The sequence below is a fragment of the Ovis canadensis genome, chromosome 12 (assembly GCF_042477335.2).
Source record: "Ovis canadensis isolate MfBH-ARS-UI-01 breed Bighorn chromosome 12, ARS-UI_OviCan_v2, whole genome shotgun sequence".
NCBI classification, from domain to species: Eukaryota; Metazoa; Chordata; class Mammalia; order Artiodactyla; family Bovidae; genus Ovis; species Ovis canadensis.
Window position 1 is genome coordinate 65,852,343 of NC_091256.1, and position 15,095 is coordinate 65,867,437.

Here is a 15,095-nt window from a genome sequence, read left to right on the forward strand (position 1 = left end):
CCATGGGATTTCCCAGGCAAGAATACTGGAGTGGGTTGCGATGTCCTTCTCCAGGGGATCTCCCCAACCCAGCGATGGAACCCACTTCTCCTGCATTAGCAGGTAGATTCTCTACCACTGAGCCAACAGGCAAGCCCTAGTAGACGAGTGAAAAGTCGCTCAGTCACATCCAACTCTTTGTGACCCCATGGACTGTAGCCCACCAGGCTCCTCTGTCCATTGGGATTCTCCAGGCAAGAATACTGGAGTGGGTTGCCATGCCCTCCTCTAGGGGATCTTCCTAACCCAGGGATCAAACCCAGATCTCCCGCATTGCAGGCAGATTCTTTATCATCTAAGCCACCAGGGAAGCCCCTGGTAGACAAGACTAGGATATAAATATAGATTTAGGAGTTACAGATTTATAAATGTTATCAAAAACCTACAAAGAAGATGCAGTCATCCAAGGAGAGTGAATTAAAGAACAGAGGGCTGAGGACAGATCCCTGGAGAACAATTATTAATACATCTAAGAAGTAGACAAAGTAAGATAGGGAAAAAACGATCAGAGAATGAACAAAACCAAGTGAGTGTAGCAACATAGAAGCCAAGGAAGTAATTTCAAAAGAAACTGAGAAAATAGCAGTGGAATTTAGCATTTAAAAGTACTTTTGTGAAGAGTAGCAGGCCAAATCAAGATTTCAGTGGACTGAGGCATGAAAGAGAGGTCAGAAAGTAGAACCTCTAAGTTTAAGAAAAAATCTTTTTTTAGGCTCTAAATGCAGAAAGTACCTATATTTTAACTGTAAGATAATTTTGGCCTTTGTCAGATATAACATCAGGGTCGTTGATTTAGCAACTATAATTGGAAATGAGGAAGTAGTGGCTGTAAATATACACTATTCTTTTGAGAAGTTTGACTAAGATGTGGAGGAAGGAAATTGCTCAGAAGTTAAAGGAAGACAAGTATTAAGGGAGATGTCTTGGCAGAGAAAGGACCACAGAAGCCTGAATGTATCTGTAAGATGATAACAAGGAACTAGTAGGAAGAAAAGATTAAGAAAGGAGATGACAGGCTTCCCTGGTTGGTTAGTGGTCAAGTATCCCCCTGTCAGTGCCGGAAACAGGGGTTCAATCCCTGGTCTGGGAAAATCCCACAGGCTGCGGAGAAACAAAGCCCATGGGCCACAACTATTGAGCCTGTGCTCCGAAGTCCAGGAACCATAACTACTAATCCCTCAAGCCACAACTAATGAAGTCCATGTGCCCTAGAGCCCATGCTTCAGAATAAGAGAAGCCACCACAATGAGAAGCCTGACCACTGCAAATGGAGAGTAGCCCCTACTTGATGCTACTAGAGAAAAACCCAGGCAGCAACAAAGACCCAGCACACAACCAAAAATAAGTAAATAAATAAAATGTTTTGAAAAGGAGATGACTGATAAAGTAAGATCCTGAAGGAAATTGGAGGGGAAAGGGTTAAGGTATAGATGGGAAGGTTGGCCTCAAACAGAAGGAACTTAGCTTGGTCCTCTAATTCTGAAGTGGAAAAGGTATCAATGATGTGGATACAGGTAATTTTCCTGGACTGTGGAATTGTAAATTAAAGAAACAATCAAAAAAGAAACCAAGCTTGATGGCCTTAAATTGAGTATGCTTAAATTGAGAGAGGAAGGGATGACTGAGGGGCTTGAAGACTTGGCAAAGCAAAGTTTTAAAATGTTGATGGCGTTGAAAAGGTGACTGAGGTTGAAAACCATGAATTTCAGTGACCCCCAACCTGCAGAATCAAGTGATTTTCTCCTGCAATGCTCAGTCACCCAGCTTGATTTGAAGTGGGTGTGAAAGAAGGGTAAAGGTACGTGGGAATGAAAAGCTTTGCTGAGAAAATGAACAATAAAAGATTAGCCTCGTGTAAAGCAAACTTCGCCCTTCCCCCCAGCTTCTTGGCAATAACCTCCAAACCCTTGGTATGTCCTGCCTGTCTGTTTACCTAGGGACCTTGGACCATGCTACATACTCTGTGCTAATAATGTGCTTTATGGCGGGGCCATGATCCATGCAGTATCAGCTCAGCATCTGGAGTCATCTCTAATATCCCCAGTACAATCAATAAGCCCAGTTTTTTATTGACATCTACCATCAGTCTGGGCTATGGTGGAGAGCCACTACTGAACTTGCTAGTGATTCTGGGTACCCTTCTCTCTAGCACCTTCCTTTTTGGTAAATGGTATCTCCTCTAGTCTGACCCATGGATATTATTGCCTGGTGAGTCTTCCAGGCTTATGTCCATTTTAGCGTGCTCACTTCTTTGAACTTTAAATCCCTTGTTCTACTGTCTTGCATGGTAGTTCAAGCATCTTCATTTAGTATGAGTCATCATACTTTCCATATGTATGAAACTATTCTGACAGCATGTTTACCCCATTTCCTGAGATCCTTGGCAGGTTGTTAAATCCTGTAACCCAAGAGAGTTGCTTCCAAATTATTAATTAAACTCCCTTAGAAACTCTATATTCTATCCACATTGATCCAGCACTGTCAGAATTCAGTCCCATGTGTACTCACCAAAACATCCTGAACTCCTAGGGTATAGTCCCTTTTACTCCATCATCATGTATACCCTCCGGGACTATACCTCAACGTATAGTCCCTTTCCTTCACTTTCAAGTCCATTACATCCCCAGCCAGGTTAGTTAGTGACTTAATTCTCTTGGCTCAAAGGATTCGTGGATCTTTGGGAATTAAATATTTCTAGGTACATGAACCCAGATATCCCCATTCCATGTGTCAAGGTCCCACTTTTTCCTAATTATCGCTATGTCCTTGGCATACTGGGGACTTCCCTGGTGGTCTAGTCATTGAGAGAGTCTGCCTTGCAATTCAGAGGATGAGGGTTCAATCCCTGGTCAGGGAACTAAAATCCCACTAAGATCCAACATGCTGTGGAGCAACTTAAGCCTGCACGCCACAACTAGAGCGCCTGCAATTAAGACCCAATGCCCACACCATCTTACCTGTCTCCTGAGAAACCTGTATACGGATCAAGAAGCAACAGTTAGAATCCTGTATGGAACAACTGATTGGTTCAGGATTGAGAAAGGAGTACAACAGGGCTGTCTGTTGTTACCCTGTTTGTTTAACCTATATGCTGAGACATCGTGAGAAATGACAGGCTGGTTGAGTTACAAGCTGGAATCAAGATAGGTGGGAGAAACAACAACCTCAAGTATGCAGATGATACCACTCTAATGGCAGAAGGTGAAGAGGAACTAAAGAACCTTGATGAGAGTGAAAGAGGAGAGTGAGAGTCAGCTTAAAACTAAATATTGAAAAAACATCCAGCCCCATTACTTCACGGCAAATAGAAGGGGAAAAGATGGAAGTTTTTTCAGATTTCCTGTTCCTGTGCTCTAAAATCACTATGTATTACAGGATTCACTATATGCCAATTTGTCATTCAGTTAGGCCCAATTGTTTTTCAGTATTCAGGTATTGCTTTTTTCTCTTTTGATTAAATTTTATCTAAAAATTATTAAAGATGTTTAAATAAAATGTTTAATTTTATTGAAATAAAAAATGTTATAATAAGATAATAAGTAATAAATTTTATTTAAGTAAAAATATAGCTTCCTTAAATGAATTTTAGTTATTAAGAACATTTAATAAATAAAAATATAAAATTGAATACTTTCAGAGATATCTGACTTCCATCCCTGATTTCTCTGTTCCTTCCTTTCCCCTCTAGCTAACCATTTTTATTCTAAGTTTATCTTTCTATTAAAAAAAAAAATAAGTACATACAGTATTTACATCACACATAGTTCTACACCCTTTTAAAATCAAAGTTAACATATTATAAACACTGTTCACTTAACATATCCTAAAGATTGCACTGTGCAAGTATACAGAGATTGTCCTCATTTCTTTTCTTAGCTGAATAATCCTATTATGTGGATATCCTATTGCTTATTCAATCAGTCCCCTATTGAGAAGCCTTAGGGTTGTTTCCATTTGTTTGCTTCCAAAAAGAATCCTGCAGTTAATAACCTGGTGCATAATATTTTTTTCCTTTTTGCAAGTATTTCCTTGGGATAGTGAGATTGCTGGGTCAGAGGGTAAATGCAAATATAATTTTGCTAAATATTACCAAAACCCTGCCTAGAGAAGTTCAATCATTTTCCACACACACCAGCAATTAATGAGAATGCCTCCTTCCCCACAGTTATGCCAACAAAGCAGATTGTCCAGTTCTGGATTTTTGCCTACTGGTAGGTCTTAGTGTAGCTATAATTTTCAATTTATCGTATTGTGAGCAAGACTGAATATATTTGCAAGAGTTTAAGGATCATTTCTATTTCTGTGAACTGCCTGTCCATATGTTTGCCAGGCTATCTGTATTATTTCTTCTTATTCCATTTTTAGAGCCATAGATGTAGTACATTATGAATCCTATATTGAAAATATGTTTTTCCTAATTGTCATTTTCTTATTTCATTTGTAATATTTTTTCCATGGAAATTTTTTTTGCATTCAAATTTGTCAATCTTTTTGCCTCTAGATTTTGATTTATAGTCAGGGAAGTTTTCCTGCATATTTAATAAAAAAAATCAATCCTTGTTTTCTTGTACTACTTTTAGACTTTCATTACTTGTATTTAAACTTCTGATACATCTGGTTGTTGTGGGGTAGAAAGACTCAGCTCCTTTATTCCAACTTGTGACAACTCTGAAGGGCCATCCCTGCTTCTGATCTTCCCATAGTGTCTTCATAGGCCCTCATAGAGGTCTTTGTTGAGAATACAGTGGGGTCCAGCTCCTTATGCAGGATACATTCAATGTTACCTTTTTCCATACTTGCATTGTATCATTTATGAAACAGTACATATATTCCTGACTGATGTGAGATAACAGCTTTATCACATGCTAAATTTCCATGTGTTCTTTGGTTTATTTCTGGATTTTTCTACCCGGCTTTATTGATCTGTCTGTTCATACACCAAAATCACAGTTTAAACTATAGAGGTTTTAGAACATGTTTTACTAATATCTTTTAGGGTGAGCCCTCCCATTTCCTGCTTCCATTTTTGGTCTATTTCTGGATATTTGTCTATTCTTCCATAAGAATGTTATAATCAACTCAGCTAAGTCTGTCAAAACTCTAATATTGATTAACTTGGATTGCATTAAATTTATAAACGTAGTTATGGAGCACCATCATCTCTATAAACTTAGTCGTCTTCTCCAGTAACAAGAATGTCTTTCTCCTGCATTGCAGATGGATTCTTTACCACTGAGTCACTGGGAAAACCCAGTATCTGAATAGAACTCATCTAAGAGAATTTGGGTATGACCTAAATCAAATCCCTTCTGATTATACAGTGGAAGTGAGAAATAGATTTAAGGGACTAGATCTGACAGATAGATTGCCTGATGAACTATGGACTGAGGTTTGTGACATTGTACGGGAGACAGGGATCAAGACCATCCCCATGGAAAAGAAATGCAAAAAAGCAAAATGGCTGTCTGGGGACAAATAGGTGTGAAAAGAAGAGAAGCGAAAAGCAAAGGAGAAGAGGAAAGATATAAGCATCTGAATGCAGAGTTCCAAAGAACAGCAAAAACAGATAAGAAAGCCTTACTCAGCAATCAATGAAAAAAAAAATAGAGGAAAACAACAGAATGGGAAAGACTAGAGATCTCTTCAAGAAAATTAGAGATACCAAGGGAACATTTCATGCACAGATGGGCACAATAGACAGAAATGGTATGGACCTAACTGAAGCAGAAGATATTAAGAAGAGGTGGCAAGAATACACGGAAGAACTGTGCAAAAAAGATCTTCACGACCCAGATAATCATGATGGTGTGATCACTCACCTAGAGCCAGACATCCTGGAATGTGAAGTCAAGTGGGCCTTAGAAAGCATCACTATGAACAAAGCGAGTGGAGGTGACGGAATTCCAGTTGAGCTCTTTCAAATCCTGAAAGATGATGCTGTGAAAGTGCTGCACTCAATATGCCAGCAAATTTGGAAAACTCAGCAGTGGCCACAGGACTGGAAAAGGTCAGTTTTCACTCCAATCCCAAAGAAAGGCAATGTCAAATACTGCTCAAACTACTGCACAATTACACTCATCTCACACGCTAGTAAAGTAATGTTCAAATTCTCCAAGACAGGCTTCAGCAGTACATGATCTGTGAACTTCCAGATGTTCAAGCTGGTTTTAGAAAAGGCAGAGGAACCAGAGATCAAATTGCCAACATCCGCTGGATCATGGAAAAAGCAAGAGAGTTCCAGAAAAACATCTATTTCTGCTTGATTGTCTATGCCAAAGCCTTTGACTGTGTGGATCACAATAAACTGTGGAAAATTCTGAGAGAGATGGGAATACCAGACCACCCGACCTGCCTCTTGAGAAACCCATATGCAGGTCAGGAAGCAACACTTAGAACTGGACATGAAACAACAGACTAGTTCCAAATAAGAAAAGGAGTACGTCAAGGCTGTATATTGGCACCCTGCTTATTTAACTTCTATGCAGAGTACATCATGAGAAACGCTGGGTTGGAAGAAGCACAAGCTGGAATCAAGATTGCCAGGAGAAATATCAATAACCTCAGATATGCAGATGACACCACCCTTATGGCAGAAAGCGAAGAGGAACTAAAAAGCCTCTTGATGAAAGTGAAAGAGGAGGGTGAAAATGTTGGCTTAAAGCTCAACATTCAGAAAACGAAGATCATGGCATCTGGTCCCATCACTTCATGGGAAATAGATGGGGAAACAGTGGAAACAGTGTCAGAATTTATTTTGGGGGGCTCCAAAATCACTGCAGATGGTGATTGCAGCCATGAAATTAAAAGACGCTTGCTCCTTGGAAGAAAAGTTATGACCAACCTAGATAGCATATTCAAAAGCAGAGACATTACTTTGCCAACAAAAGTTTATCTAGTCAAGGCTATGGTTTTTCCAGTGGTCATGTATGGATGTGAGAGTTGGACTGTGAAGAAAGCTGAGCGCCGAAGAATTGATGCGTTTGAACTGTGGTGTTGGAGAAGACTCTTGAGAGTCCCTTGGACTGCAAGGAGATCCAACAAGTCCATTCTGAAGATCAACCCTGGGATTTCTTTGGAAGGAATGATGCTAAAGCTGAAACTCCAGTACTTTGGCCACCTCATGCGAAGAGTTGACTCACTGGAAAAGACTCTGATGCTGGGAGGAATTGAGGGCAGGAGGAAAAGGGGACGACAGAGGATGAGATGGCTGGATGGCATCACTGACTTGATGGACGTGAGTCTGCGTGAATTCCGGGAGTTGGTGATGGACAGGGAGGCCTGGCATGCTGCGTTCATGGGGTCACAAAGAGTCGGACATGACTGAGTGACTGAACTGAACTGAACACCAACCATACAGCAATTCAAAGATCCTAAAAATCCCTAGGGTATCCTATCCCCCCTCTCAAAATTCTTCGCTTTCTGGCTTAGTCTTATTACTTTGCACTCGAAGTCTACCTCAAATTCCCACATGAGAAGTAAAAACTGAGAGCATCTTAGTGTCTACATTTGATTCCTTTATAGGTCATTCACACACTCTAGGCCTAATGATTAGCTATGAAAGGCAGCTATTTTGTATTATAGCCATTAATTAATTATATGATTGATTCATACAAAGGAAAAATATCTTTATTAAAGTCCCCAAATTTAAATAAAATCAGCCTTTATTTACCATCAATCATAGCAAGAACATTTCTGGAAATATTCACCCATATTCTTTCCCACATGTGATTGTCCCTGTAGTTAATAATGGAACATCCACATTTTCCTCTTCTAATTTTCAAGGTTTTGAATTTAGTATCAATTGTTAAACCTAAACTGAACTGAAATATCTCCACACATTTTTCCAGAGAATTTAAAATAAAATCATAATTTCTTACAATATCCTAGAAGACAGTATATGATCTTGTTCTTGCCTGTTTCTCTTTATTGTTGTTCAGTCACCCAGTCATGTCCAACTCTTTGCAACCCCATGAACTGCAGCACCCCAGGCCTCCCTGTTCCTCACCATCTCCCAGAGTTTGCCTAAGTTCATGTTCATTGCATCAGCAATGCCATCCAGCTATCTCATCCTCTGACCCCTCTTCTCCTTCTCCCTGCAATCTTTCCCAGCATCAGGGACTTTTCCAATGAGTCGTCTGTTTGCATCAGATGACCAAAATACCTATTTCTCTTAGCTCATATCTAATATTCGGAGAAGGTGATGGCACCCCACTCCAGTACTCTTGCGTGGAAAACGCCATGGACAGTGGAGCCTGGTAGGCTGCAGTCCATGGGATCAGAAAGAGTCAGACATGACTGAGCGACTTCACTTTTTACTTTTCACTTTCATGCATTGGAGAAGGAAATCGCAACCCACTCCAGTATTCTTGCCTGGAGAATCCCAGGGACGGGGGAGCCTGGTGGGCTGCCGTCTAGGGGGTCGCACAGAGTTGGACACGACTGAAGCAACTTGGCGGCAGCAGCATGTCTAATATTATTTCTAGTCAAACTGGCCTTTTCTGTGTTCATTAAACAGGAAGAGCTCATTTATGCTTCAGGTCCTTTCCCTTTGCTATTCACTCTACTTGAAACACTCTTCTCCCAGCTTTCCACCTGGATGTTTCTCCCTCACCTTTCAGATCTCAACCTACCTCTTCAGAGAGTGCTTCCCTGACCATGTTATTTAAAGTAGTCTCAAAATACTCACTCTCCATTCCATCACCCGTTTGGCTCCTTCCTAGATAGCATTTGCCAGTGGCTGAAATTATTGTACTTACTTATTTACTTGATTATTGTCTATATCCTTTTACACACATTAGTATGCTTCTGGCTGCTAGTAATAGAAACCCCCATTTAAAAATATATTTATTATCTCATATAACTACAGTCCAGCAACAAGAAAGTCTGTGGGCAAGGGAAAATGAGTAGTTTAAAAATTATATTGAAGGACCCAAATTCTTTTAGTCTCTCTGTTCTATATCCCTTACTGTCTAGCTTCTTTCTCCTCTGCCTTCCCTCATGGTTACAAAATGGTTTTGGTGCTTCCAGGTGTCTCATCCAGGCATAACAGTGGCCAAAGGGAAAAGATGCTATCTCTTCCTGTATCTCTTCTAAAAATGCTACAGAATCTTATCCCACAGTCCCCATTAGATTTCTTCTGATTTCTTATTAGTCTGTATTGTTCATTTGTGTGGAGATGGTTTAGACCAAATACAATGAAAAACATGTTGGAAAATCAACTATCATAAATGTCGTGGTCCATGCACAGATTGGAAGAGAATTTCCAAACACGAGGCAGAATGAAAGGAGAATAGAGTTTATTAGAGTGGGGGACGAGGAGGGCACTGCCAGTACAATGGGCCAGCTTCCTGAGAGTCAGGGAGAGCTGACTCTGATTTTGGTCTGTTTTTATAGTCAGGGGACAAGGAACAGGGGTCTTGTGAGTCATTTGCTGATTGAATGAGGTATGTATACATTCCCTATACAGGCCTGGGAGAAGAGTAAAACAAATACCTTTCCTTACATGGGGTGAGAGGGGGACAGGCCATGCTACTCAAGAGGGCTCAAAAATTCCACAACAGTTACAACATGGTGGGAAGGGTGATAAGGGTCTGGTTTTTTCTGTTCCTACATTCCAACACCTTTCTTGTTCATCTTGTTCTTTTGTCCTCAGGGCACCACGATAACCACATGAATGAGCACTAGAACTTTAGGATGGTGTCTATCTTGTTCACGACCATTTCCAAAGCCTAGCATAGTACTTGACATGCAATAAGTGCTCAATTAATGAGTCCATTTAAGGGAAGAGGAGAGAAAACTGACATTTGTTGAGTGCCTACTAAGTGCCAGACACAGAACATGAGCTTCATTATAATTTACCCCTCTCAAAAATTGTGTAAAAAAGGGTATTGTTTCTCTTTTACACAAAAGAAACTAATACTTAAGAGATTAAGAAACTTGACCAAGACCACCGATCTAGTGAGTCGCAGGGCTAGGATTTGAAACTATGGGTGTCTGGATCTAAAGACCATGCATCTCCCACTACAAGCTAATTAACAAAAGATATTCTTTCCCTTTCAGAAACAACTGCAAAAATCTGTGTAGATTCCATTATGAAGAACAGCTAAAGAAAATGTGGTTAAGTTCATGCTTAGCCTATAATAGTTATCAGGAAACCAGCAGCAGCCTTTCATTAATATTACTGACATTGTATCCTCCACCCTATCACTTGTTGTTTTCTAAACATACAGTGAAAATTAGGTGGCTACGTGCTGTGGGAAAATCAGTCAAATTGAAAAAAAAATTTTTATTTTCCTCCCTAATGCTAATGTGAATTCAGAGCAGTGTTTGGTGAAGTGTTTGTTATAGAATACTAAGTGAAAAGGCAATCTGACATAACCTTAAAATCCTGAATAAAACCCTGGTGTCTTGAAAGCTAACCTGGGAAATCTGGAAAATCAGGTCTATTTCGGATTTGGCTGAGGATCCTCAGCAGCTTGCACACAGGAGTGGCCTCATAGATATATGTCAAGCACATGTAGACATGTGTCAGTCATTCAACCCACAATTAGGGAAAAAATCGTGCCAACAGAAGACGTACCAGCTACAAATAAATCACCATTCCTGGCTTTCTGTTACTCCTCCCATCTTCTTACTGACTTCTGCTGAGGAAAACAAAGGAGAAAGGAGAAGCCTTCAGTAGTCAAATACTGCCAGTTCAGCAATGATTCGCACATCCTCGGGATACAAGGAACTGCGTACAAGGACAGGCAGCCTGAGGGAACCCAAGCCCCCAGCAAAGAGCGCAGCTACTTCCTGATTTGGACCGGAACCGCTTGGTAAAGTATGTGGGTTCCAGAGGGAACGATTTAGGAACAGGACTACTTCCTGCGGCTGAAGTGGGGCGAGGGGTGGGGAGGAAATAGCTGGAGGAGCGGCATCCTCCTTGCTCTAGCTGAGGCAGAGAAGGAGCCAGAGAGGAGGCGGCGGGCGGAGGAGGCAGAGGAGGCTAAGGCAGAGGAGAAAGTGTCGGAGCCGGTAGGTTAGCAGTCTTAGAGCAGAGGACAGTGGACAGCGCCCAGGACTCGCTTTGCAAATCTGTGGTCCCAAGTTGCGGGGCTGCCCATTGGGTAGGGGCCGTGCTTCGCCCGCCACCTGTCAGTGGGCACCGAGAAGGGACTGTTGGGGCACTGGGGCTGGGCCTTGCGGGGCACCAGACGGCGTTCAAGCGGGCTGCAGCCCTGCCCTGGAGCCACGGAAGGTGCTGGGCTGTTCTGCCTGAGGGCGTGAGGTTCCGCACCCTGGACAGCTTCCCTAGACAGAGGTTGGAATCTGGGGGGAAGGAAGTGGATACTGTGCGTCCCACCTAACCTGGGGACCAGCGAGATCTTGCCAGGTGGGTGGTGGACATCGTTTCGGAAACTGAGGGAAGGGCTGGTAAAGATGTTAGTATTGGAGCCATAGTTTCTCTGCTCTGTTCTGTCTGGGCTGTCGGAAACGGAGTTGTTTATTTTTAAAGGCAAGTACCTGCTCCTTCTATCGCTTCGGGACAAGTCACCAGCTTTCAGGTCCGTTGTTAAGCCAGCGTGTTCCCTACCCGATCCATCATGCTAGTATTGCTGTGGGTATCTGGTGAATACTCTGTAGGGAATCGTTGATAGTGCGGTCAGAGTTAAATGTCTCCGGAATACTTTTCGGAGAGAGACAAGAGTAGTCTAGCACTGTTTGGCGCACTTTCCCTCAACTTTACGTATAATCGTTTTAGCATTCACAGTAAAGATGGTCATCTTAAAGGAACTAGGTAAGGGTTATGAGTGTGCATCTGCAAAAGGCCTGTCATGTAATATAATAGGATATAAAATCCTTTATCACTGAACGAAATCATTGATAGAGATTGTTACTGGAAAGATCAGAAATAGTTTTTATTAAGTTACTGCTTTTCTGTTGTCTTAGGTTCGGCTTTAGAGTGTGGTGAAGGGTACTTTTCATGGTGCATGGAAGGAAAGCCAATGCGCAGGTAGGCATTTAGGAAGAAATCCTTCAGTTTCACTAAGTGAAATTCACATAATAATCCAGGGTTTCATTTTTAAAAAATTTTAAAGCTTTTCAAATCTTACCAAATTCTGCTTGGAACTAATGATTCTTGTTCTAAAATAAATCAAAAGTAATGTCAGAAATTAATAGTTTTTAAATAGAGTAAAATATAAAAGTTAAATTTCTAAAGAGTGCTAGGAGGTTTATGTAGTTAACATTTCAACTTTCCTTTTTACATGGTAATTCTTTGTGGTAATCATTAAATGTACTATAATACTATATGAGTTGATTATGGTCTTCAGTTCCCTACAGAATGTAGAGGTTTCTTTTGCCATATAAGACTAATGATTACTTATAATACACTGTATTGAATGTGTAATTGTGGTTTTGGTTATTTTATTGATGTCCAATCTACATTTGTTCTATTAATTAAAATAGCTGCATTGCAGGGAAGATTGTTTGAGGACTAAAAAAGTTATTGGACGTAATAACTTAGTCCATAGAAAAATAGAACAATGTATGGGGAAATATAGACAATTTTAGGCCTTCCTAACCCTAGAATTTAGTAATGCTTTTTCTCAATCTGTTCTAACAAATAGGACTCAAATCCTTATTGAAAATAACCCCAGTTCTAGTCCTTCATTTTTAAAACTCATTTTACACTTATTTAACTGTATTTAATCTTTTTTGTTTAACATCAAAGATAAATATATCTAGCAGACCCTTATAAGAGAAGAAACATGTTATGAAAGGAGTATGACTTAGAACCAGGAGGAAGAACTAGAATATAAGTATTTTTTCCACATCTGTTAATGGTTTATTGATTCACCTTGACCTAGTCACCTTCGTTGTGTCACTTTTGCTAGAAGTCACCTTTGCTAGAAGTCACCCCAGTTTATTTCTCTAATGTACCTGACCAGGATATTGGGAATTAATGAATGCTTGCAAATGATTTGAGATCTCCAGATGTAAAGATGCTATGGATATAAAATCATAGTACACTTAACCTTATTTGTATCTTACTCTAAAGTAGAAATAATATTTGACTGCAAGTACATGAAGACATTAACAACATGTATATTAAATGCTTCGTCACTTCAGCTTCTAACATGGTTGCAAATACCACTGATGGCTTCTTGTCCTCAGCTGCCATAAATGTCATATGTAATTATTAATATAGGAACTTATTTTTTTAAAAAAGAGAAGGCAGCATGGGGATGTTTTTAGTTTTTCTGTAATTCCTGTATAAAATATTTACTTAATCACTCATACCTACTCTTTTTTCTGTCTTGCTTTATTATGAAATATTGCCAGTTGTTTAAAATCATGTTGGAGAATTCTGGTGTCATTAATTGTTAAGTTACTGTTCTTTTTTCATCACCATCACTTGGCCAGAGCCTGGCCTATCATTGCTCCCAGGTTTTACTTTTACCTGCTACCTGCATTAAGTCGTGGTCACACTTCCCTACCCTTTCCTTACTGGGCTGTGATTCTTGCTGCCAGCGACCCAGACACCAGTCTCTGAAAAGTAAGGTTGGGTTTATGCTTACCAGCTATTGGAGAAGCTTTGAATGAGAAATAACTCTTTATATTGAATAAATGTTCATTCTCTCTGCTACAGTGGAAGCTCTTTGAGTCTCATGTGTCTTCTGTATCTTTGTATCCCTGGCACCTGGTGATCACTGAATAATTGTTTGAATGACTGAATAGCTGAAGTACCTACAGACTGTTCCCATGAGCAGAGAAAAAGCTACGAACAGGAAAAGATTGCAAAAACATTGTTAGGGTATTCTGATGCTTAATCATAAAGTTTTATGAAACCAATTAGCATTTTGTTAGCAAAGCTTCATTGCATTCATTTATTTAACTAGCTATTATGTGCAAATGTTACAGAATTTCCAAGATAAAATAGGATATTCAGTGAAACTTAAGTCTCCCAGTGCTGACTGTAGCTCCCAATTTTCCTCTCCAAAGGAACCACTTGAAAGCAATTTCTTATGTATTCTTTCACAGTATTGTAATGCATATATAGAATATCTCCTCTTTTTCAAAAACACTGATATTTGCAACTATTCACATTTTTCCCTATTCTTTTTTTCACTTCACGTATTATCTTGTTCACTTCAGTTCAATTCAGTCGCTCAGTCGTGTCCGACTCTTTGCAACCCCATGAACCACAGCATGCCAGGCCTCCCTGTCCATCACCAACTCCCAGAATCTACCCAAACCCATGTCCATTGAGCCGGTGATGCCATCCAACCATCTTATCCTATGTCGTCCCCTTCTCCTCCTGCCCTCAATCTTTCCCAGCATCAGGGTCTTTTCAAATGAGTCAGCTCTTTGCATCAGGTGGCCAAAGTATTGGAGTTTCAGCTTCAACATCAGTCCTTCCAATGAACACCCAGGACTGATCTCCTTCAGAATGGACTGGTTTGATCTCCTTGCAGTCCAAGGGACTCTCAAGAGTCTTCTCCAACACCTCCAACTTCTCCACAGTTCAAACACATCAATTCTTTGGCGCTCAGCTTTCTTCACAGTCCAACTCTCACATCCATACATGACCACTGGAAAAACCATAGCCTTGACTAGATAAACTTTTGTTGGCAAAGTAATGTCTCTGCTTTTGAATATGCTGTCTAGGTTGGTCATAACTTTCCTTCCAAGGAGTAAGTGTCTTTTAATTTCATGGCTGCAGTCATCATCTGCAGTGATTTTGGAGCCCAGAAAAATAAAATCAGCCAGTGTTTCCACTGTTTCCCCATCTATTTCCCATGAAGTGATGGGACCAGATGCCGTGATCTTCGTTTTCTGAATGTTGAGCTTTAAGCCAACTTTTTCACCTCCTCTTTCACTTTCATCAGAGGCTCTTTAGTTCTTCTTCACTTTCTGCCATAAGAGTGGTGTCATCTGCATATCTGAGGTTATTGATATTTCTCCTTGCAATCTTGATTACAGCTTGTGCTTCTTCCAGCCCAGCGTTTTTCATGATGTACTCTGCGTAGAAGTTAACTAAGCAGTAAATTATGACAAATACACTTAGACCC

The 15,095-nt window shown here is 40.4% G+C and overlaps 1 protein-coding gene across 9 annotated transcripts in view; it reads left to right on the plus strand.

Annotated features, from left to right (window-relative positions):
- The window catches only part of KLHL20 (kelch like family member 20), a 67,769-nt gene that overhangs the window by 4,437 nt on the left and 48,237 nt on the right, over positions 1-15,095 (plus strand). The window contains exons 2-3 of one of the 9 annotated variants that reach the window (XM_069546048.1): positions 9,692-10,861; positions 11,971-12,034. The exons of 1 other annotated variant lie outside the window; for it this stretch is intronic. In XM_069546048.1, the coding sequence (XP_069402149.1) occupies positions 12,012-12,034 (23 nt within the window). In that variant the 5' untranslated portion in view covers positions 9,692-10,861; positions 11,971-12,011. 7 more of the 9 variants (XM_069546047.1, XM_069546045.1, XM_069546046.1 and 4 more) reach the window with 7 other exon arrangements.